Source organism: Prionailurus bengalensis, chromosome X, assembly GCF_016509475.1.
Source record: "Prionailurus bengalensis isolate Pbe53 chromosome X, Fcat_Pben_1.1_paternal_pri, whole genome shotgun sequence".
Lineage (NCBI taxonomy): Eukaryota > Metazoa > Chordata > Mammalia > Carnivora > Felidae > Prionailurus > Prionailurus bengalensis.
The window spans coordinates 127,045,944-127,070,526 of record NC_057361.1 but is presented as its reverse complement, the minus strand read 5'-3'; the positions used below and the strand labels follow the sequence as shown (position 1 = coordinate 127,070,526).

The window sequence follows — 24,583 nt, the reverse complement described above, 5'->3', positions numbered from 1 at the left end:
GGGCTCGAACTCATGATCCGTGAGATTATGACCTGAGCCAAAGTCAGACACCTAACCGACTGAGCCACCCAGGCACCCTTCCTTGTTCTTCTTTATACTTATCCCAAATATGAATTATCCCGAAACAGTATGATTTAGTTTTGTATATTCTGCACTTTCTATAAATGGAATCGTACCAGATGCAATTTTCTGTAACTTGTCACTTTAATCCCATATCACACTTGTGACAGAGTCCAGACTGCTGCACGGGGCTGCGGTTTCCTCACTCTTATTGCCGAGGGCTCGCTGCGGCAGCACATACGCTGAAATTGGCGCGATACAGAGATTAGCATGGTCCCTGAGCAAGGATGGCACTCTTATTGCCGAATAGTTTCCTGTCCTATGACTCTAACATACCGTGTTTATTCTCCTGCTACTGGACACTTGGCTCGTTTCTGGCTTTGGCTTGTTATAAGATGGTTTATTTGTAAACCATCTGGTTTATTTGTAAAAGAGCTTCTCCAGGATGTGCCCAGGGGTGACATCCATAGGTCATACATATGTACATGTTTAAGTCTACTGGATAAGGACAGATCGTTTTCCAGAGTGGCTATACCAGCTCACATAGCACCCCCGCTCCGCGCCGCAGTGTAAGAGTTCCTGCTGCCCCATAGCATCGCCAGTGCCCAGGGCGGTCACACTTTCTAATTTCTGCCAATCGGTGGGAATACAGGGATATTTCACCGTGACTTTAGTTTGCATTTGCGCGGGCCTTCTGTCCTAACTACATCAAGGGTGAAGTCTGGTCTTCTGCAAGAGGTGGGGAGGGGCAGAGAGAGTGGGAGACAAAAGATACGAAGCGGGGTCTGCATTGACAGCAGAGATCCCGAGGTGGGGCTGGAACCCTGGAACAGTGAGATCATGACCTGAGCTGAAGTCAGGTGGTTAACTGACTGCGCCACCCAGGTGCCCCTTTATTTTATTTTTAAAAAATATTTATTTATCGAGAGAGAGAGAGAGAGAGAGAGAGAGAGAGAGAGAGAATCCGAAGCAAGCCCCGCGCTGTCAGTGCAGAGCCCAACTTGGGGCTCGATCTCACCATCCACAAGATCAAGGACTGAGCCGAAATCAAGAGGCTGACGCTTAACCGACTGAGACACCCAGGCCCCTGCAGCTTCTTTATGTGTGTGTGTGTGTGTGTGTGTGTGTGTGAGAGAGAGAGAGTGTGTTTAAGATCAAGCAGCTTCCTATACAGATTTTCCATCAATCCCCCCCACCCCCGACCGAGCATGCACACATATTTTCTTCTGAGAGATCTCATGCCTCCAGGTCTTGCGCAAACCAGCCCCTGCTCCTGGCTGCCTTTTCCTGTGGTTTTAAAACTTTGCTCTGGTCTCCTGAATCACCTGTTACTCCCCCACCTGTCCTCCAGCTTCTAAAACATCCTTGGTAGGCACCCATCCCATTTTCTGTGGTGAGTTCATTCCTTTCCACCTTGGTCATCCCCTTGGTGTCATTTGCACCAGATTTGTCGAGCCAGGACTCCCCAGGTGCTCACGCTCCCTCATAACTTCTCTCCTTCCGTTCTGGCCAGAGACTTGTTTACTTTACGAGTTTCAGAGAACACACTTTGCGTTTTATTGATCTTTTTTCCATTTCATTAATTTCTGCTGTCTCCGTGATTTCCTTTGGTCTGCTTTCTTAGCGTTTATTCTACCGTGGTTTTTCTAGCTTCCTGAGTTGTGCTCATCTTAAGCTCTTTAAGGCTATACATTTCCTCCTAAGCACTGCTCGAGCTATACATCCCGTAAGTTTTCATACATAGTGTTTTTGCTGTTGCTCACTTCCGTTTTTAGAATTTCATTATAATTCTTCTTGCGCCAGTCAGTTAGGTGGAAGTGTATTTTAAAATTTACATTTGTACATTAAAATTTCCAAATATATGAGAGGACTTAGTTGTGTTACAGACTTAGGATTTTATTCTCTCACAGTTTGAGAACGTCATTTGTACAATACCAATTCTTTTAGTATTTGTTGCAGCTCGTTTTGTGGCCTGGGACGTGATGAGTTTTAGTAAACGTTCAAGGTGAACTTGACAAGAATGTGTAGTCTCTAGTTTTGCGATGTCCATTAATGAAACGTGTTCAATTTTTCCTATAGTGTTACAAGTTCTTTCTTTAATGTTTGTTTATTTTTGAGAGAGAGAGAGAGAGAGAGAGAGAGAGAGAGAGATGGAGAGAGACAGAGAGGGGGGGACAGAGAATCCGAAGCAGACTCCGTGCCGACAGCACAGAGCCCGATGTGGGGCTAGAACCCATGAACCGCGAGATCATGACCTGAGCCGAAGTCAGAGCTTGGTGGACTGAGCCACCCAGGCACCCCTAGTCCCACAAGTTTTGTCTCTTTGAGCTACCAACCGTAGTGAGGAGCACCTCCTCCCCAGGCTCCTCGTATCTTCACCCGCCACCTGCCCTCCTTCAGCGAAGGCTGCCGTCACCCACCTGGCCACGTCAGCCAGAGCCCAAGGGTCATCTTGACTATCCCTGTCTACCTCCCCCTGAGTCTGATCCCCGCCCCCCATGCTTCTTGACTTTCTTCTAATCTCGCTCTTATATATCCAGGATCTGAAGCGTCAGCACATCTTGCCTGGGCTGCTTAAAGTGGTGCTTTAAGGGCTTTTACCTTTATCTATCATCCATCATCTCTCTGTATATATCATCTCTCTATTACCTATTGATCATGCATCATACAGCTATCATCAATCAATCAATGTATCTATCACGTATTATCTACAGATCTATTTTCTGAGGTGACATTCACATGACCTACAATTCGCCCTTTTAAAGGGCACAGTACAGTGGCACTCGGTACAGTGACCATCACCTCTACAGTTCCAGAACCCCACCCCAAAAGGAAAGCCCACGTTCCTTACGCAGTCCCTCCATTTCCTACCTCCCCGGCCGCTGGCACCCACCCGTCGCGTTCAGCCTCCGTGGATTTGGCCATTCTGGACATTACCCGTCCGTGAAATCACACACCATGCGGGCTTCTGTGTCCGGCTGCTCTCACTCCACCCCGCCCTCCAGGTCCTGTTGTGGCAGGTCCTGTTGTGGCAGGTCCTGTTGTGGCAGGTCCTGTTGTGGCAGGGGTCAGAACCGCATTCCTCATTCCGGCCGAGTCGCCGCCGTCGCCCGGACAGACCGCATTCTGTGTCCGTTCATGTTGATGGGCTTCTGGGTTGTTTCTGCTTGCAGAGTATCATCAACACCACTGCTATGAACGTTCACATCTAAGTGTTTGATTGAACATCTGTTTTCAGCTGGCTTGGCTTTAAGCCAGGAGTGGACGTGCTGGGTGGTATGGGAGCCCCATTTCCCTTGCTACCCGCAGGGGACAGGGACCAAGCTGTGCGCTCTTGCCTCCTTCCAAACAGCCCTCCACACACCTGCCATAAGCGGAGCTGCGGGTCGCCTCCCTCTCTCCTGCTGAAAACCCTTTGCTAGCCTCCGAGGTAAGTCCAGGCTCCCCAGCGTGGCCCCAGCCCCTCCCTCCCTCTGCCCTCTGCATCACGTTGACATCCCGCGTCTGGCTCCTGATTCACCTCTGGGTTTTTGCACCAGCCTTCCCTCCTCCTAGAAGGTCTGGAACCGTCTTTTCCCTGCCGCCCGGAGGCCAGCAGCGTCGGGACGCTTCCTCCTCTGTGGCCCCCTCCCACAGACGCTTCCTCCTCTGCCCACTTTGCAGGGATTGGGCGTCAGTCCCCTCCCCTCCACCCCAGCGCTGTGAGGCCGGGATTGCACCGCACTCTGGTTGGCGCTCAGTCAGTATGTCTGGGAGATGTTGCTAAATCTCCCTCCTCGGCCATGTCCCCAGGAGACTACGCCAAGCTGTGCGTTTGGGTGGGGGTCAAGTTTATTCTTCGAGCCCAGGCGACCTGATGCCCGCTCCGCCTCTCCCCCAAGCCCTGCCACACAAAGAGGCTAGGCGACACCACTGCACTTTCTGTGGGAGGTTTTTACTGAGGGATTGAGGGAGGCTCCCCGGCCAGAGGGCTGAGGGCCTGGAAAGGCACATGCGGTGGTGGCTGTGGTGGGGTCTCCCTCTTGGGTGGGTGCTGGCTTTGCAGAGACAGCTCCCCTGGCTGACCCCTCTTTGGCACTGAGCTGGGCACAGAGGTGCCCTCATGCCCGGCAGCCCCAGCAGTCATCCCCCATTCAGTTGGTCTGCAACCCCCACCCCCCCGGAGGTGGCCGGCAGTGTGGGCTGGTGGGGCACAGGGCCTCTGGGGGCTGGCTCAATGGCTAGGCCACCTGCGGAAGGACCGTGGCCTGGGCTGCCTGCGCTGCTGGCAGGGTGCCCATGTTGGCAATCGAGACGGCTACAAACAGGGATCCAATAAATTAGCTTGTAGAAGGAAAGAAGGCGAGGGGCCGAGGAGGACAGGGACCACATTCTTGTCATCGCTTGCTAAGAAATACCGTGCGCTTCCTCCCAAGGGCTCCTGGAAACGACTGGTGGGGAGAAGGGGTTCACACTGGGGGCCCCTTCTGGCTGTGGGCCCCATTCGCCCGTTCCTATGGCAGGAAGGGCATCCCGTGGGATGGGAGCCTCGGTGGGCCATCCGGGGGGACCTCGTGGGGTCTCCGAGGGACTGAAGAGGAGGGAATAAGGGGGACCACGGTGTCAGGAGGGCAGGGCCCCACAAATGCCAGGCTCTGCACAGTCTGGCCGGCAGTGCGAGCTGGGGGTGTCACCTCCACCCCCACCCCCTCCTGGAAGAGAAGAAAGGACCACCCGCCCGGCCCGGGGCAGGGGGCGCAGGGACAGGTGCGTGCTTTCGCTGGCGGCCAGGAGGCCCGGGAGGGAAAGGCATGCGGGGTGGGCCTGCGGCAGGGCTGGCTGGAGGGGTGAGCGGCCGGGTGCTGCTGTTTCCTCCACGTGGTCCCGGGGCTCAGGGAGAGGCGGCACCCTGGAGGACCCCAGAGCCCTGGCCCAGGATCTGGCAGAGCTCCTGGAGGCGCCGCTGCATCTTGGGAATGCCGGCCAGCTGCTGCTCAAGTCGCTGCTTCTCCTCAGTCAGGCTCAGGCGAGCGGCGGAGTCTAGCTTCTCGAACTTCCAGCCACCCTCCCCATCAAACTGCAGCAAGTGCGTGTGGTACTTCCTAGGCCGGGAGAGGGACGGGGACGGAGGGGCAGAGGCTGTTCGGCAGGAGACACTTGGCACCCTCCTCCCGCCCCACTGCCATGTCCCCGGGGGTGCCGAATGCAGGAGGGAAGGAAGGGCACCTACCACAGGGAGGGCCGGTGGGTGATGGAGAGCAGCGCAATGCCAGCGTCCTTGGCCGCCTGGAAGATCTTGCCTTCCACATCGATGCTCACGGCGCTGGTGCATTCATCCAGGAGAGCATACTTGGGCCTGGGGACAGGGCCCAACGTGCTAGGCTGTGGATCCTCCTTTGCAGAAGCCTTGGCCTGCCCCCCCCCCCGCCCCAGTGCAAACCCCGATTCTGCTTTTGGGGGCCAATCCGAGCCCGGGGTGAGGCCTCCGAATGGTCCCGGGGCACCTGGCTGTCCCACCCAGCGCGCTGGGATCACCCAGGCTGCCCTTTCGGCTCTGCCGCTGGCTCGGTGCGGGAGGGAGCCCGAGCGCCGCGGACAGCCCAGCTCACCTGTGGTAGAACATGCGCGCCATCCCGATTCTCTGCTTCTCACCCCCCGACAGCACATCCTTCCAGTCACACACGGCTTCCCAACCTGGGCGGGGCACAAGGGGGTTCTGTTGGATTCAGCAAGGGCTGGGCATCAGCAGGGGCCCGGCCCCGGGGGACGTGGGAGGGGCTGGAGAGGCTAGTGAGAGTGGAATACGGTGGCACGTTTGACTTTGGAGAAGGCTGGCCACTGGGTACGTGTGTCCTGCCTACTTACCTACCTGGAGGTAAGACTTTAATAGCCCAAAAAGACGTGATCAGAATTGTGCAGACGGTCGTGGCACAGCCCCACAGATGACTGCAGCAGCGTCTCCTGAAGGGTCCTCACCCACGGGGACTGGGTGTTTGTCACTGCCTGTCGCCAGTGCCTTAGCGAGTCTGAGCAGAAGCAACTACCTCCACTCGGTCCTCCCTCGGGACTCGAAGTTTTGTTAGGGCGCACGCCCAGCCACAAGAAAGCCTCTACTCCATACCTTGCCTTGAGGCCGTAGCTTGCCCGGAGGTGAGGGGCGACCGTGTGACTGATTTCTGGCCGACGCGTGTAAGTGTGTTACACATGTGGCAGCTTCTGGAACTTTCTTTAAAAGACACATGGCATGTGCCCTTGGCCCTTCCCCCTCTTCTCCAAGCCACGGCCTGGGATGTTATGTGGTAGCCGGAGCAGCCATCTCTGGACCACGAGGTGGCTTCAGTGGTGGAGGCTAACATAGCTGAGCGACCTGAGGGACCTTTCACAGCGCAGGGCTGCCTCCATCAGTGGTGGCCTGCTTTCCTCAGGACTGTTATGTCACGGTAAGGTAAACTTGTGAATGATCTTGCTGACGTTCGTTCGGGGAAGGGGGTTCTGCTGCTCACAGCTGAACTCAGTGCTAATAGGTTGTGACGGCAGGCCTCAGGGGCCCAGCGCACTCAGGGGTGCCAGAGAAGACAGGAGGAGGGGTGCACCCCTGGCGCGGGGCCGCTGGAACAGAAGAGGGCTGACCAGGACACAGGGAAGCCGGGGATGAAGCCTGGGGGGACCACAGCCACCAGGGTAGGCCCAGGAGGAGCCGCCCCCCCAAATCCACCACCTCCAGCCCTCTTTGTGACACAGGCGACGACATCTGGGAAGAAGCCTCATGAATCATCTGCTGTGCCCTGAACACCTGCTATGAGTCCTTATAAGACGGATTTTGTGTCAGGCTGGTGCTAAGGGAGCTGTCCCCTTTTGCAGGGGAAGAGTCTCGAGAGGTGAGGTCACTGCTTACAGCCAAGCTGTCCCCAAGTGACGAGGCAGGAAGCGCAGCCCAGGCTCTCAGATTTCAGGAAGAAAATTGAGCCCAGCCCCACCTCCCTTTCCTCCAGCAGCTCCGCAGCCCTGGGCTACCAGCTTGTCCCTCCACTCCTGCCGTCTCCTTCCCAGGGGATGGCGCCTCCCAGGCTCAATACGGAAATGCAAGCGTCCCCTCTGGCTGTGTCCTGCTCCCTGTGCTAGAGGCGCTCTGCACGGACACCCTGGGCACACGTTCCACCCGTGCTCTGTCCTCTCGCTAGACCTGTCACTTCCCTGCCTCGAGCCTTCCAAAGGCTTCCTTCACTGTCAGGGAAAGCCTGGGTTCCCTGCCTGGCCCACAGGAGCCTCCCTGCCCCTGAGCCTGACAGCCTGAACAAGGTGATCCAGGCCAAAAGTGAGCACCCCCATCGCACGCTTCCCACTGTGCCTGGTTGCCCTTGCCTCATGACTTCCGCCCACCAGCTGGGGCGTTCCAGGGCGCTAGCACTTTGGACTCCCGGATGCAGGGACTATCTGTATTCCTCAGGGGCGAGAGGGAGGCAGGGGTGGGGGTGGCAGCCGGTTGACAGTCTGGGGCCAAAGGGCAATTGATAAGTGGCTCACTCCCTGGCGCTGATAGGTGGGACGGGCCACCCCCTCCCTTACCCCCTTCCCGCTGCAGTATGTGGTTCAGGTGCACGATGTCCAGAATGGCCTCCAGGTGCTGCTCCGAATAGCCTTTCCTTCGCATGTCTTCCACAGAGTCTGGGTAGATCACCTGGTCTCGCAAGGAGCCCACGGACATGTAGGGCCTGCGGGGAAGCTTCACGTCCGCTAAGGGCAGGGTTGACCGTGTTCCCCGCCCCCTCCCACCGACGGCCTGTGCCCTAGTAGGTCCTGTCACCCCCTCCCCCCACCAACAGCCTGTGCCAGAGTGGGCTCTGCCCCCACCTCCACCGACGGCCTGTCAAGGGCGCTGGCTGCTGGACTCGGGGCTGACTCAAAGCCCACAGGCCCTTCCACAAAGTGATCCGGGCAGTGCTCACACCGTGCCCCCCCCCCATGCACGCGCACCACGCGCTGTGCACAGTCCCCCCGCGTGCATAAGTGCGTGCTCACACACGTGCACAGACACACACCCACTCGCGCACAGACACACGGTCCCCCCCCTTCTGTGCGCACACAGTCACGTGCGGTGGAGTCGCCCGGCGGGCAGGCGAGGGCGGGGCAGTGGGTGGAGGCGCTGTGGCCCTTGGACTCCGGCGCAGAATGTTGCCATCCTCTCCCGATGCCCCAAGCTCTGCCGGCTCCTGGGCGGTGGGTCCCACAGGAGGGGGGCGCAGGGGCAGAGCTGGGCGCCGGGCCCCCTTCCCCCTCACCTCTGAGGGATGTAGAACATGCGCTGGGGCGGGGGCTTGTACAGCACGCCGCCGTATGCGGGCCACAGCCCGCCGAGGATCCGGAACAGAGAACTCTTGCCGCAGCCGTTGGGGCCCGTGATGAGCAGGTGCATGCCTTCTTCCACCTGTGGGGGCAGCGGCGTGGTGTGGGGCCCCGGCAGAGGCAGGGCCGCGGGGGCCCTCCCTCCTCTGACCGTGGCCCACACTCAGGGGCTCTCCCAGCCAAGGGCCCGAGGCATGAGGTCCAGCGCCCAGAGCCCTAACCCGATGCCTGTTTTGGGTCCCGGCCTGTCCCCTAAGCTCCTTTCATGTGCCGGAGAGCATGGGGCCAGCATGAGGAAGGCCTCAGAAAGTCCACGTCGCCCTCTCTGCCATGCCGTCCCGCCTCGCTAGGAGTCCCCGTGTGCTCGCTGTCCTAGTAGCGTCGCTGTCCCTCGCTTTCCTGTGAGGGACTGTCCTGGGAAAAGCAGTTCCCTTCGAGTTCTAGGTGGACGGTAAAAACTCCCAACTCTGTTCCTCATGCCTGGCCAGTCCTCCTGCCTCCGTGGCCCTCTCACTGTCCCTGCGGGTCCTAGGGTGCTGGGAAGATGCCTCTGTGACCCCTGGCCTCAGTGTCAAGGCCTCAGGCTCCCCAGTCACCCGATTCCATGATGCCTGCTGGTCTTATAGAAACGCCTGCTGCGGGCTGGGGGGGGTAGCCTGGGGGTGCGTGTGCAGGAAAGAGGGGGTCAAATGGCAGGGAGACCACCGTCCTCGGGAGGCAGGGGAGAGTACGGGGCATGAAGCCAGGGCACCCGGGCACAGCTCCCAACCTACAACCCCCCCACCTCCCGCCCAAGGCCATGTTAACTTCCACTCTCTCAGAGCGTGACTGATGGTGGCACCGCTCTCCTGCTGACCCATGTAAGTCCCTAGGTGGCCTGGGTGCGCCAGCGTTGTGGGTTGAGCGGGGTCCCTCCAAATGCACATGTTGGAGTCCTACCCCCCAAGACCTCACTCAGAATGTGACCTTATTTGGAAACAGAGTCTTTGCAAATATAATTAATTAAATTTAGATGAGGTCATCCTGGAGTGGGGTGGGCCCCTCATCCCATGTGACTGGTATCCTTATCACACGGGGACATTCGGACGCAGAGACGTGCACACAGGAAGAACACCACGTCAAGATGAAGGCACAGTTTGACGTGAAGCCAAGGCCGGGAACACCGCCGATGGCCTGGGATAGACAGACTCTCCCTCACCTACCAGACACCCTGATCTGGACTTCCGGCCTCCAGAATCCACTCCTGTAGTTTGAGCCCCTCATTCTGTGGTCCTCTGTTACACTATAAAGTCTCTCTAGCAGGGCCTGGGCCCATCAATGTGCACCCAGCAGTCCAGCAGGCCCGGCCCGGCCCCCAGCCAGCGCCAGGCTGCCTCTCTGGTCCCCTTCCCTGCCCCTGTCCCACTTCTGCGCCTGGGCGATCACGACTGGGAACCGCTTCCTTCTCTTCCCCAACGTCTTCTAGTCCCGGAGCCCAGCTTCTGCTTAGCCACCCACCCCTGCTCTTCTCCCCCCCCCCCTCCCGCCACGGTCACCCCTTCTCACCTGGCCATGCTAACCAGCTGCGCCCTGGCTCGCCAGGGCCCCCAGTCTTGGCCTACATGGCTGTCACTGGGCCTGCCTGGAAATTGTTTGCCTTGGGCAAACCAATCATCGGTGGCTTCCTGCCATGCCGCAAGAGTGACCACAGGCAGGGGCGATGGGGATCACACCACGATCCTGTGCTGCCTGGGGTGACGAAATGTGCCCGCCTCCAACTGGCTCTCAGGGCCCTCCCGGCAGGCCAAGGAAAGGAGCCCCAGGCACTTGCCTCTTCTCACTTACCCCCGGCCCAGCCATGGCTCCTGCCGATCCGGCTCTGCGGCCAGGTGCACGAGGCCTCTATGGGACCCGGCCCCGAGGTCCCTTAGTTCTGTGCTCCTGCCACTTCATGGCCTTCTTTCTGCCTGCCCTAGGGGGAGGCCTTCATCATGCAGCCCACCTGTCCCGAAGCTCCTGGGTGAAGCTTCAGGTGACCTCCGTGCACCACAGGGATGGGACTACCCTTACTGTGGCCCGCACGGGATCCTGGGCAGCTAACTGGGGACCTTTGTAATACTTTTGGGGCCCCAGAGTGGGGCCTCCCAGAGGGCAGGGCCCCTCCAATTTACCTCTAGTTCCCAGTGCCCAGCCCAGGGCTTAGGGAATATTGGTTGAACGAATGAAAAAATGAATGAATGAATGAATGAATGAATGACTCCCTCTCACTTCTCACCCTGACCCCCTGCCCCCACCCCTGCCAACAGGTCTCTCCTTCATCCTATCATTCCCTGACCCTGTCCAAAGCTCTGGCTAGGGATAAGGTGACTGGTGGATGTTGGCCACCAGATAGCCTCTGAAGTGGCTGAGAGCCCTCCCAGCGGGCCAGGCTGAAGTCCACACACACCTGCACTGGGGGCTTCTCGAAGCAGATGGGGGGACCCCAAGCCCAGGTCACTGGAGCAATCTATTCTACCATAGTTGGACTTGAGCCAGAGTCCCCAAGTCCCAGGCTTCTCAGGGATGGAGCCGGGGAGGGTGGCAAGGATGGGGCCAGGAGCCCTCGGGTGACCCTCGGCCACTCCTGATAGTCGCTAGTCGCTTTGATGAGCTCTGACTCCACTGCGTCAGAGCCAATAGTCAGGGACACGCTGGCCTCTCAACTTGACCTTAGCCCGCCTGCTAAGTACATCCGGGGACTGACAACATATGCAGGCCTGGCAGGCCAGACACCAAGGACTGGGGGCTCATAGATGCAGAAGGCCAGGCCCAGGGTAGCTCAGCCCAGCCCAGCCCACACTTCTGGGCCAGGCATCCCCCCACCTGTCCCCCACATGACTTACCCTGATGTTGAGGCTGGACACCACCACCTCTCCCGTGGGCGTGATGATGGGGATGTTCTCACAAATAATTCCCTGTTCCACATCTACCACTTGGCCTGGAGAGAGAATGCAACGAAGGAATGGAGAGAGCAGTAGCACTCCCTCTGACTTCTGGTGGATTCCATGTGCCCCCCAACCCGCTCACAGCATGCCAGTGTGTGGTCCGGGGCCCCCTTGGGAATATGCTGGGTCTTCCGGAAGTCCACCCCCAACCAGTGTCTGGTGCCGAGCTCTGGGCAGGGGAGGGGCGAAGTCAGTTCTGTGGCTTCTGGAACCTGGGGCACGGAGTCCAGCCTTGTTCCGTAAAAGCCTCTGCTCTTGCTACCATTTTAATGGCGGCTTCAACACTTGGTCCCCTCTTCCACAGCATCGTGGCCTCTGCTGTAGTCTTGAACTTTCTCTTGCTGCCCACACGGGGGAGTGGTCCCCTCTACTCGGGGACCGCGTCCCCCTCTTTTGCAAAGAGAAATAACAGAAATCTCAGCCAGGGCACTGGGAAGGAGCCGGCAAGTGAGGGGTTGGCCAGTGGTTACTGCTCTGGGAAAGAAGGCTGCGGGGGGGGGGGGTGCACAGCAGTCCGGGGGAAGTCCCTCCCTGGGGCGCAGCTCGAAGATGCTGCCCTCTGGGTGGGGGGGGGGGTGTCTGCGGGGAGGGTGCCCTTACCTCGGATCTGCAGGGGCCCCTCTACACGGACACCAGAGCGCGCCACAGCCCCGGCTCCTGCCTGAGTGCTCTCCAGCTCGCCAGGCCTCTTGAAACGGCAGTGTTGGACATCTTCGAATACCTGGAACATCTCGTGTACTCGGGCCGTGTAGCCGGCCAGCTCTGTCACCTGTGGGGAGGGTGACGCTGGCTCAGACCCTGCCGGCTGGGGGGTAGGGTGGGCGGCACAGCGGAGAGGGGCGCGCGGCTGGGATGGGGGGGTACCTCCTTGTAGGACGACATGATCCGCTCGATGGCATCCGCGGCAGCGGTGAGGAGGTTGCGGGCAATGGTGAAGGCTTCTGTGCGTTCGCTCACGAGCTCCCCTTCCCGCATCTCCAAGGCGGCCTTCTTCACTGCCTCTGAGTCTATGGAGCACAGTGGGAAGAAGGGAGGGGACAGTGGAGAATCAAAACTGACCCACTAGGGGAAAGACAAGTCTCCCTGGCAGACGGTGCGGGACAGGTGGGTACCCACTCGCCAGAGAATGTCCCCTGCTTTGCACCACACACAAAAACTAACTCAAAGTGGAGCACTGGCCTGCACGTACGTGCTGAGACTGTAAAACTCTCAGGAGAAAGCAGGCGTTAAGTCTTTGCGACCTGGGATTAGGTCTGGCTCCTTAAATATGACACCAAAAATACAGACAACAAAAGGAAAACAGATAAATGAGCTTCATCAAAATTAAAACCTTTTGGGCACTGAAAGAAAACAAAAAAAGTGCAGAGACAACCTATAGACTGAGAGAACATATTTACAAATCACGTATCTGATAAGGGTCTCATATCCAGAATATGTAAAGAACTTTTTCTTTTTTTTAATGTATTTTTTAATGTTTTATTTATTTTGAGAGAGACAGAGTGTGAGCAGGGGAGGGGCAGAGAAAGAGGGAGACACAGAATCCGAAGCAGGCTCTGGGCTCTGAGCTGTCAGCACAGAGCCCGACGCGGGGCTCGAACCCAAGGACTGTGAGATCGTGACCTGAGCCGAAGTCGGATGCTTAACCGACTGAGCCACCCAGGCGCCCCTGCAAAGGACTTTTTAAATTCAAAAACAAAGAGAACCCAGTTAGACAATGGGCAAAAGATCTGAATTGGCATTTCTACTGTATTTCTTAGATCTACAAACGGCCAATAAGCATGTGAAAAGATGCTCAACGCGATTAGTCGCCAGAGAATTAGAAATCAAAAGCACAGCTAAGGGCGCCTGGCTGGCTTCGTCTTGGTTTCGGCTGAAGTCATGATCTCACAGGTTTGTGGGTTCGGGCCCTGCATTGGGCTCCGTGCTGACAGCGTGGGGCCTGCTTGGGATTCTCCCTCCTTTCCCCTCTCTCTGCTCCTCCCCCGCTCACGCTGTCTCTGTCTCTGTCAAAAATAAATAAACTAAAAAAAAAAAAAAAACACAGTGAGATACCACTTCACATGCCCTAGGACGGCTAGAATTAGAAAGAAATGATAACAGGTGTTGGTGAGGAAGAGAAAAGATGGGCTCACACACCGCTGTGAGGGCTGTAAAATGGCCCGGCCTGGAAGACAGTTCGGCGCTTCCTCAAAAAGTTCAACCTAGAGTTACCGGAAAACTCAGCAATCCCATGCCTGGGCATGTATCCAGGAGAAACAAAAGTATCCGTTCACACGGAAACCTGTATACAAATGATCGCGGCAACGTTATTCACAATCACCAAAGGGTGCAAACAACCCAAACGTCCATCAGCGGAGGGGTAGGAAAGAAACTGCGGTGTATGTACGTACGTACGTACGTATGCATATGAATATTATTCAGTCACGAAAGGCAGTGAGGCACTGACTCATCCCACAATGTGGCTGAACCTCGAAAGTGCTATGCTGGGTGAAAGAGGCCAGACACAAAAGGCCACATGCTGAATGATTCCGTTTATGAGAAATGTCCCCCAGAGGCACATCTACGGGAACAGAAAGAGGTGTAGGTGCCAGGGGCTGGGCGGGGGGAGGGATGGGGAGTCCAGGGTTTCTTTCTGGGGCGATGACAACGTTTTGGACTTAGACAGTGGCGACGGTTGCACCATTTTGCAAATATATTAAAAACCGCTGAATTGTACCCTTTAAAAGGCTGAATTGTATGGTATGTTAATTACATCTCAATAACGGGGGCGAGAAAATGAGCCACGAGGCATTTGGCCTTCTTCTCTGGCACAGTCTGCTCCTTCCCCCGAAACTGCCCTCCTTCTGTGTCCCGCGCTGATGGCAGCAGCTCCTCTCAGGGCCACACCTGCACCTTATCATCTCACGCCCAGAGCTGTGTACCCCGGGGCCTCTCCAACACGAGCGTCCCTTTTGGACCTCCATCACCACCCCCCATCTCTCCCTCATCTCTCCCCTCGAGGCTGCATTCTTTGGCCTCCGTGAGCATGGCCATCCTTGATGCCTCTGTTTCTCCCCAGGAGCCCGTTTCTGTCTTGACTTGCTTGTCTGTTTCAGTCTAGAGCCCACGGTTGTGCACTTTGGTCCTCTCCTGTCAGAGGACTTGACTCCCTTGATCCTTAGAGCTCTCAGGGGGGCAGGGCTTTTACACAAGGAATGCTCTGGAAATGGTGATGGGGAGCAAGGGGGGAGGCCGAGTCTGAGGGTCCTGGGGTGTGGGAGAGTGAACAGTGCCCGCTGGGGGTATCCAGGGGAAGCAGAGGCTCCCGGGCTGAAGCAGTGGGAAGGAAGATTCTGTAAAGAGCCCAGGGACTCTAGGGTTATGATGGGCGGGGGTGGGGTGGGAAGGGGTGGGAGGCGGGTTCAGGACAGACGGCCTCCAGAACAGCACACGGTGGAAAATGGATGGGATGGATGGCCCGAGAACCTTGCGTTGCCTTTTCTTGGGCCTGGCCCAGGAATCCAGGGGATGGGACTGTTAATACTGATAGCGTATGGTCCCGGGCCTACCTTCCCATCGTGCCCGGGGGGACATAGCCCCCAACAGGCAGGGGGGCCATAAGCCTTCCTCCTCACAGGTCCCGAGAGCTGGGCAGTGACCGCACACACAGGGAAATGGTGTGCAGCTGCCGGGGGCATCCTGGCAACAGCTGGCACCTCCTTGGAGACAGAACTAACCGACCTCTCCATAGGTTACTGCAGAGATTCAGGCAGCTAAGGCCAGGGCCCTGGAGCTGAACACAGGCTGCTGTTCACAGCAAGGCCACTCCTCCTCTGGGCCCTCCAGGCTTGCAGCTCCAGGCCAGAAGGGCAAAGGTATCCAAATTTTCCCTACTTGACAATTGGGAAGTATCTGTCTCCTCCCACTGGTCCCCAGTGCTCTCAGCCTCCTCGAAGCACCTAGAGCCCTCACTTAGCCACCGGGGACTGGGGACGCAGCAAGGACAAAACGGACAAAAACCTCTGCCCCCATTGAGCACACAGCCTAAAGTGGCAGAGTGACAATGAAGCAAATAGAGAAGTAGAGTAGACAGGGTGTTCAGTGTCAGGACAGCAGTGAGGCGGGGAAGGGGAAGAGGACGGTGGGGGGGGTGGGTGCTGTCATCAGAGGGAAGCACATTAGAGCAGTCACCTGCAAAGGCCCTGAGGCACAAGCGTTGCTTCAGAGGAATAACAAGGGGGCTGTGAGTCAGAAGTAGAGGGAACAGGGGGGCAGGAGTATTTTGTTTTCACAGGTGCCGTGAGGCCAGGGACAAGAGCTCACGCTTCTTTGAATTGCTCACAAAGCCTGGTGTAGCAGGGGCTCCAAAAAGTCCTAGGCTTTCACAGGAGGGAGAAGCCCCGGGACCAGACAGGCCCCACGGCCAGCTATAGAGGAAAGTAGCTGCAGGCGCTTCTTCACGGAAACCACAGGTCACCTCGTGGGTGGGTCCCCGTGCTCCAGGCCAGGGGTGCTGACCGGGTCTGGCACCTGTGTCTGAATCAAGGCCGCCCTTTCCGTATGGCCTTTGCGGCAGGAAGCAGTAACCCCCCTCCAATAGATCCTTCCTCTTGGGGGTTACCCAGAGGGGGACAGACAGTGGAGGGTTCAGAAGCCCCAAGGCAGAGACACAAATAGGGAGAGAATCAGAGAGGCTTCTGGTTCTGAAACAAGTCGGCCTCTCTCTCTCTCTTTAAAAAATTTTTAAAGTTTATTTTACTTATTTTGAGAGAGAACGCAAGCGTGCACAGGAAGGGCAGAGAGAGAGGGAGAGAGAGAGAGAATCTCAAGCAGGCTCCGCACTGTCAGCTCGGAGCCTGATGTGGGCCTTGAACTCATGAACCTCAAGATCATGACCTGAGCTCAAATGAAGAGCCAGTCACTTAACCGACTGAGCCACGCAGGCTCCCCTCCCTCTCTTTACATATAACTGAAAATTCTCTTACTATGGAACTGCATAACACATGACACCTTTTACGTTCAGAAATTTTATAATGTATTTTATTTCTTTTTTTGAGCGAGAGAGAAAACGCAAGTGGGGGGAGGGGCAGAGGGAGAGGGAGAGAGAATCTCAAGCAGGCTCCGCACCCAGTGCAGAGCCCACTGTCAGATCGTGACCTCAGCCAAAATCAAGAGTTGGACACTTGACCGACTAAGCCACCCCAGCACCCACATTTTATTTATTTTTTTAAGCAAGCTCTACTCACACCCAACGTGGGGCTCCAATACACAACCCCAAAATCAAGAGTCGCATATGCCACCGAGTGAGCCAGCCAGGTGCTCCAAAATATGACACCTTTTATTTTATTTATTTACATTTAAAAAAAAAAGCTTTATTTTAAGTAGGCTCCATGCCCATTGTGGGGCTTGAACTCATGACCCTGAGATCGAGAGTTGCATGCTCTACTGACTGAGCCAGTCAGGCACCCCAAAGTAGAACTATTTCATTCATTCATTCATTTTTTTTTTAAATTTTTTTTTAACGTTTATTTATTTTTGAGACAGAGAGAGACAGAGCATGAAGGGGGGAGGGGCAGAGAGAGAAGGAGACACAGAATCGGAAGCAGGCTCCAGGCTCTGAGCCATCAGCCCAGAGCCTGACGCGGGGCTCGAACTCACGGACCGCAAGATCGTGACCTGAGCTGAAGTCGGACGCTTAACCGACTGCGCCACCCAGGCGCCCCCATTCATTCATTTTTTAGAGAGAGAGAGTGAGAGCGAGTGTGAGCAGGGGAGAAGGGCAGAGAGAGAGAGAGAATCCTAAGCAGGCCCCATGCTCAGCATGGAGCCCAACGTGGGGCTCCATCCCATGACCCCGGGATCATGACCTGAGCTGAAATCAAGAGTTGGATGCTCGGGGCGCCTGGGTGGCTCGGTCGGTTGGGTGTCCGACTTCGGCTCAGGTCACGATCTCGCGGTTTGTGAGTTCGAGCCCCTCGTCGGGCTCTGTGCTGACAGCTCGGAGCCTGGAGCCTGCTTCCGATTCTGTGTGTGTGTGTCTCTCTCTGCCCCTCCCCTGTTCACACTCTGTCTCTCAATAATAAATAAATGTTAAAAAAAAAAAAAAAAGAGTCGGATGCTCAACCGACTGAACCACTTAGGAGCCCCAGCATTACACCTTTTAAAGCAGAGCTGTGCTCCAAGGAAAACAAGAGAAATTCCCAGGAGCACAAAGAGGGGCCAGCAGCCAGGTACTCCTGTGAAATCTCCAGAGATGGGAGAAGACAGGGAAGCTTCTTCTGTGCAGCTGGGGCTCTAGGTGCACCGAACAAAAGGTCTCTTCTAAGAATCTGTAATTGTGTGTGTGCAGTTCAAATTAATACTGCCTCCAAGTTCAGAAACCTCTCCTCCCCGAGCTGAGAAGCTAACGTGAAATGGCCTCCAAATGGTCAATTAGCCAGGTGTGCAGGCCCAAACAAAAGCACACACACACTACACTGGACAACTACCCCTCCAGTGAGACCACTCGGGGTTCCCACGGAAGTCTGGTTGCAAAGCCCACGGGGAAACAATACACCACGAGTTAGAGCCCCAAGAATTCAGATAATCAAATAGTTGGATAGAGACCGTGGAGCGTAAAAGGAGCAGTCCAAAAGACGAGAAAATCGGACACTTCTAGAAACGGTTTCGAATTCATATTTGAAAAGAAAAATTTCAGCGCGCCTGGGTGGCTCAGTCGGTTTCTTGATTTCACCTTGGGTAATGATCCCAGGGTCGTGGGATCGAGCCCCATGTTGGGCTCCATGCTGAACATGGAGCCTCTTTTAAGATTCTCTCTCTCCCTCTCTCTCTCTCTCTCTCTCTCTCTCACTCGGGGCGCCTGGGTGACTCAGTTGGTTGAGCGTCCGACTTCGGCTCAGGTCACAATCTCACAGTTCGTGGGTTCGAGCCCCGCGTCGGGCTCTGGGCTGATGGCTCAGAGCCTGGAACCTGCTTCGGATTCTGTGTCTCCCTCTCTCTCTGCCCCTCCCCCACTCATGCTCTGTCTCTGTCTCCAAAATGGATATAAACATTTAAAAAATTTAAAAAAAGACTGTCTCTTTCTGCCCATCTCTGCCTGCCTATGTGTACTCTCTCTCTCTCTAAAAGAAAGAAAGGAAGAAGGAAAGAAGAAAAAAAGGAAAATTTCTGTTTTCAAATTTCTGTGTGAAAGAGAATCAAATAGAACTTATACAAATAGTCACTCACGGGCGCCTGGGTGGTTCAGTCGGTTAAGCATTCAGCTCAGGTCATGATCTAGTATTTCATGAGAAGCAGTGCAAAGCCTGTTTGGGATTCTCTTCTCTCCCCCTCTCTCTCTCTGTCTCTTTCTCTGCTCCTCCTGCGTGTGCTCTCTCTCTCTCTTTCTCTCTCAAAATCAATAAATAAACTTAAAAAATTATTAAAAAAAAGAAAGTCATTGAAATTTTAAAAAACTTCAAATCAGCGCTCACTTCGGCAACACATATACTAAAAAAACTTCAAATCAGACGCAGCTGAAAAGCGAAGTGATGGGTGAGCGAGCACAGAGGTCAGAGGAAATCTTCCAGACTCAGCACAGTGCTAGGTGGGGGAGAGCAAAGGTCTGCATGTCTAGCAGAAGTTCCAGAAGGAAAGAGTAAAAGAACGAGACCAGGCAACATATGGAAAGATAACAACTGAGAATTTCCCAGAATGATCAAAAAATGTGAACATACAAAGGCCATACAAGTATGGAGAAACAGAAACCTACAGGTAAACACTTCGTAGGGAACCTGGAAGATGGCAAAGAAGGAAGTTTCCAAGTAACCGGAAAGACAATGCAGGCTTCTAGCGGCGGTTAAGCTGATAGATTTTCCAATGGAGAAAATGGAAGATTCTCAAGGGGCTGAGAGAAAATAACAGTCCGCCTCGACTCCCACACCCAACCAAACTTTGGGGGAAAGAAACAACAAAATAATCTCAAAGATCCCATGATGAAAGCCTTGCAGAAAGAACTTTTAGAAGACGTAGAAATCGGTAAACAGGGATGAATTTAAATCCACATCGACCCGATAAAGCAATAGCCAAGCATAAAAACAACAGGAAAGCAAACTTGACACAGGGCTACCTCAAACATCAGCACGGCTGGTCCCTTCTTGAGTTAGAATGTTCTAAAAGCTGGGGGCAGGGAGGGGCTACTCTTCTCCCGTGCATGGTAACCACGAAAAGACTGTCAGTTAGAGGAACAAAGCAGGAATCCTGATGATCCCGTAGTTAAGATGAAAAGCAAGGAGGCCTTCCTGTCCCCCACCCCCACCCCAGACCACAGGGCAGAGGTCTACACCCACTGCTGCAACCTACAAGAGTTGTTGTAGGCACGGGAAACCCAAGGCCCGAGCGCTGAGGTGGCCCACAGAAAGCCGCTCCACTTGCAGGCTGCAGTGAGCCGAGGACAGGGCCAGGTGGGCAAGGGAGCACGGGCCTGAGAAAGGGACATGCGTTGTCCCTGACTCACAGTCCCCAGGGGCTCGGCTGAGTGCTACCCAGGAGCGTGAAATGCCGGGAAGCGGAGACACACGCAGAGCAGAAGGCAGCCAGGAGCCGTGGGACCTTGGTTGCCATCGAGGATGCCGGGTGGGCCTCACGGCCCTAGCAGAAGGGGTGGGTGGGTCGGCTGAGCTCTTGGTCCTTCCAAGCCTAGCACTCAGTGATCCAGGAGGACAGGACAGGGTCCCTGCCTCCCCCCCCCCCCCCCCCCCCGCCTCCCAGAGCTGGCTCCTACCTGACTCGGAGTAGCCGGTGGCAGTGATGATGGGGACGGCCACCATGAGTAAGCCGGAGGCACTCCACACGTACTTCATGAGGAACTGTTCCAGCATGATGTACCAAAGGCGTTCCAGCAGGATGAGGTTAATCTGCGAAGCTAGGTCCTGGTAGGAGTGCCGCAACAGGGCTAGCTCCACCTGTGGGGGAGGGGCGACAGAGAGACAGAGAGAGAGGCCTTCCGGTGACCACCGTGGGGGGCAAAAAGTCTCCCAGCACTGCTCATACATGCCCTGCCATTTGATGGCCATGACAAGGTCAGGGGCTGGGGGTTACAACTGGGTCACGTTTATAGGGGACAGTTTTCAAACTTTGGGACCACTTGATGTCATAGTACGGGGGTACAGTGGCAAGGAAGAGAAGGGACTTGCCGCCCCCACCTTCGGAGGCCCATTCTTTCCACCTGTCTAGTTGGGACACTTACCGTGCCCCTCTCTTTGCCCTGCGCGGCTTTGGGACATCTTTGGGCAACTGCTGGCGAGTGCCACCCTGAACTAAGCAAAGGTCAGCACAGGAAAGTAAAAGGCAGTACTTGGTGTTGAGGAACTTGCTTAGAAAGCGTCTACCTACTGAGGCCCCGCCTCCCCGACCTGCCCGAGGTTCTTCTGGACAAGGGCCCTCTGCTGTGTCCTCCTACAGAAACCCGGGCGGTGGGCTCCCAAACCAGCCCTGCCCTGCCCTCCCCGTTCCTGCACTGGCCACCACCGGCTACCTCAAGACGGGGACCGCTGGGGAAAGGGGACCGTGCAGGGTCTGTAGAAGAGAGCAGGAGAGGGAAGGGAGGGGGAACCAGGGGTGTCAGGAACCGGTCACAGCCAGGTGGCCATTAGGTTGCAGATTTCTTGGCTCAGTACAGGGGTGTGTGCCGCAGCCCTGCCCTCCCACCCCGGCTGACCACAGCTGCCCAGCCTGGCACCATTTCCTTTGCCAAGTGCTTCACACCCGACTCTCCACTTGATAATCATCGCGTGCTGTCGAACGTGTATTCTCACGTCCGTTGTACCGTAGGACGCCCCAGCCCAAAGTGGCAAAGTGATGTGCGTGAGCTCGCGCAGCTTGGAGGGAGCAAAAGGTGGGGAATTTGGACCACGCTGGCAGAGCCGTTAAAAGAGAACCAGATTCTCATAAATGATGCTTTGACTTACTAAGGGGTTTACCTTGTTGTCAAGCCAGCAAGAGTCTGTGCACGCGTGTGCGTGCGTGTGTGCGTGCACAGGCTCCCACCTCCTGAATGAAATCTAGATCGGCCTCCTCAATGAAATCCCAAAGAGAGCAGAATACTGTGATGTCTACCCTCCAGCCGGCCAGTCACCTGTGCCCCAGTCTGGGCCAGCATCCCTAGGGGCGTCAGCAGGTGAGACTGGGGCGAGCCACATACCCGCACAGCAAAGGCAACCAACCCACCACCCGTGAGGGCTCGTCACCCCACACTGCTGTCCAGCCTAAAGACGTAGGCTGTGGACACACGCCGGGGCTCTCCTGCCCCCACCATCCATGTCTGCCACATCGCTTGGCTTTGCATCCAGCCCAATCCCGGTTCCTGAAGGGAGCACCCTGGCGATCCAGGCTCGTGCTGGGAGCTGGCAGGAGTGCCAGCCGGGGCCGACAATGTAGCTGCGGGTAATGTGCCAAGCGCCTTACCCAAGGCCGTGGCTGCCTGCCAAGGCCCTGCGGCCCAGCGTGCGGGAGAGATGGGTTGTGGCTGCAGACCAGGCATTTTCTCTTAATCTGGAGCCCGGCCTACACCAGGGCTGCCCCCACTGCAGAGTTCAGGGACAAACCCTTTTTTTTTTTTTTTTTTTTTTAAATCACAGCCTCCGCCCCACGTGCAGCCAATGAGACAAGCTCCAGGGACAAGAGCCCACCTCATTTAGGAAGGACACACAGGCCTTCAGGAGGTGGATACCATTGTGCCCCTCCCTGGAGAAGCCCTCGGGAACTGAAACCAGAGTAGCAGAGAGCAGGGCCGGAGGCAGCTGCAGCCCCAGGCACGAGGAAGGGGAGGGGCCAAGGCGAGATAAAGGGAACATTGGCCCCGAGTAACCTTTCCCAGCGCCGGGCTCCCGGCAGGCCTGGGACCCAGGCGGAAGGGCGGCCATGGGGGGGGGGCAGGGTGGCCGCCGGGCGGGCAGGAAGTGCGTCCCGCCGCCGCGGTGGCGGCCTGGGCCGGGCATCCCTGGCCTGGGGCCTGGGGAGGCAGCCGAGCAGGTAGCCGGGGCCGGCCTGGGGGCTAAGGCGGGGGGAAGCTTTGACCCCGAGTGCCCAGCGCTGCCACCGCGCTGGGTGCTGCTCGTTAACCCCCGCTTGGGCTGAGTCATGCCCATAACGCCAGCCTGCCTGGCCCACCAGCTTGGCCAGATGCCGGCCTTCAAAGGGCCCGGGGCGGGGTGGGGGGCGGCCCAGGAGGGGCCAGGCAGCAGGCCAGAGTCCCACAGTCCCTGCTGGCGGAGGGTCGGGAGCCTCCTCCTGGCTGGCTGTAGGAGTGGAGCAAGCAGGGAGCTCTACCATCTGAAACCGCTAGGATCCACAGCTCCTAGGCCAGGCCAACCACACCGAGGAGAGGAAGCAGAAGTGGCCTGGAGCATGTGGGCAGCCCCCGCCCAGCCTTCCTGCTTCTCCATTTCCGTGCCTAAGCCTGGGCCGCCCAAGGCCCTGTCATCCCCAGTCTTCATCTTCTATGACCTACCCACACCTCTGGCATGAGCCCCAGCCAGACCCGAGCTTTCCACGCTGTCCATGGCTGCCTGCTCCCTAGCCTCCCAGCTGTGAGCTTTCCTCTGTGCCCAGCACCCCAACCTGCCCCACCTCGTGGCCCCCATAGAAGGCGATCTCCTCTGAGTTGGCCACCACTCGAGAGTGCATGTAGCGCAGCTCTCCCTTCCGCCGCGCCTCCTCTGCCACCAGCTCGCCAAACTTAGGTGAGAAAGCTCGCAGCACGTTGGCTGTGAGGAACAGGACAAGGCCGGCGATGGCCGAGGGCCAGGCCGTGCCGGCCCCACGGGAGCGGGCCGCTCGAACCAGAGTGTAGGCCGTCACGGCGACGTCCAGGAGCGGCTTGGTGAGGTTGGAGTAGAGGTGGGCCACTGAAGCGGCAAAGGCCACCACGTCCTCCGTCAAGGACTGGTCAGGGTTGCGAAGGCGCCCGTCCATATTGCTGACTCTGTAGTAAGTCTGCTGGGAGAAGTAGAGGCTGTAGGCATGGGCCACTAGACGGCTGCGGAAAGACAGGGCCAGCTGGCCCTCGAGGTACCGGATGGCACTGTTGATGAAGGTGGCAGGGAGAGCGATGAGGAGCCACTGTAGGAGCTGCCAGCTGAAGGCCCGTGGGTCCTTGCGCACGATGCAGCGGGCCAGCCGGCCATCCAGGCGGGCCACGTACACGGACAGGAAAGTCCGGCTCACCAGGGAGGCCGAATGCAGTGCCAGCAGCCCCGTTTCCCGGCACAGGGTCCTGGGGAAGAGCAGCCGCAGGAGCCCCAAGAGCCGCCGCAAGAACACCCTGTTCACGCTGGCCTTGGCCGCCGTGGCCCCAAAGACGTCCTGCGTGGACTCCCCTGCCGGTACCTGAGGGCCCCTGCTTGCAGCTAGGTACTGCCGCACCAGGGGGTAGATTTTGTGGGCTCCATAGGCGGTGAGGGCCAGGACCAGAGCTGTGCGCTTCAGCGTGGTCACCCGAGAGGGCCTGGGCGTGGAGAGTACCGGCATGTCACCTGGGCTGGATGCACGGGGCCGGGACTGGTGCCTGAGGCAGAAGTCGAGGCAGGTGGCCGGAAGGGTTGTTGCTCTGACCCCGGGCTCCTGGTCTAGGCCACTGGAAACCTTGCAGTGGTCCCTGAAACTGTCGCGTTAGACCACCGGGGCGGTGCTGGGGCCCCTGGTGCGGTGGGCTCAGGGCCCTCCAGGGTAGCGGCCTCCTCAGGCAGCCAAGGTGGAGAAACTTGTCAGGCCCCTAGCCCCTGGGGTCAGAGCCTCGGGGGGCGGGGGGACGTCCCGGCAGAGAGGGCGTCTCTTCCTCTACACCTCCTCCTCTACCTCCACTCCTGGTGGCTCCCCTCCCCGGGGCACTAGGCGCGTCCGTCCGCTCCGCAGCCCGGCAGAAGCCGACAGTGACTCCGCCACCCGCCCAGAATCCCCACCCACCCTACCCCTCCCCAGGGGCGAGTCGAGGGAAGGGGAGGAGGCGGAGGAGGGGCGGAAGGCGGAGCCCGGGCGCAGCGAGCCCCACCCCGTTCTCGCCCCACGGCTGGGCCCCGCCCCTTCCCCGGACCAGTGAGACGTGGGAGGACCGCGCGGGCCAGAGAAGCGGCCCCTGGCTTTCCCGCCAAGGCCCCGCCCCTCCTCCCGGAGCGCTCTCGAGGCGCCACCGCCCAGCCTCGAGGCGCCCCTTCTCCTCCAGTCCTGGGCGTCGGAGCCACGGCTCGGGGGCGGGGCGAAAACCGGCCGTGGGCGGAGTCGCC

The 24,583-nt window shown here is 57.4% G+C and overlaps 1 protein-coding gene and 1 non-coding gene across 2 annotated transcripts; one reads left to right on the top strand and one right to left on the bottom strand.

The window, feature by feature from the left end:
• The first annotated feature begins 278 nt into the window (after positions 1 to 278).
• LOC122478106 lies at positions 279 to 382 on the top strand. Its single transcript, XR_006295864.1, has one exon. It is a non-coding gene; the product is annotated as a U6 spliceosomal RNA (small nuclear RNA).
• A 3,591-nt stretch (positions 383 to 3,973) lies between these two features.
• On the bottom strand, positions 3,974 to 24,333 carry ABCD1 (ATP binding cassette subfamily D member 1). The gene is made up of 10 exons (XM_043571456.1): positions 22,932 to 24,333; positions 20,086 to 20,266; positions 12,210 to 12,352; positions 11,946 to 12,114; positions 11,244 to 11,338; positions 8,319 to 8,464; positions 7,606 to 7,751; positions 5,649 to 5,733; positions 5,270 to 5,395; positions 3,974 to 5,141 (listed from the first exon to the last, which is right to left on the bottom strand). Exons 1-10 carry the CDS (start codon positions 23,829 to 23,831, stop codon positions 4,931 to 4,933), a joined length of 2,202 nt encoding a protein of 733 aa, XP_043427391.1. The 5' UTR covers positions 23,832 to 24,333; the 3' UTR covers positions 3,974 to 4,930.
• Between the last annotated feature and the right edge of the window lie 250 nt (positions 24,334 to 24,583).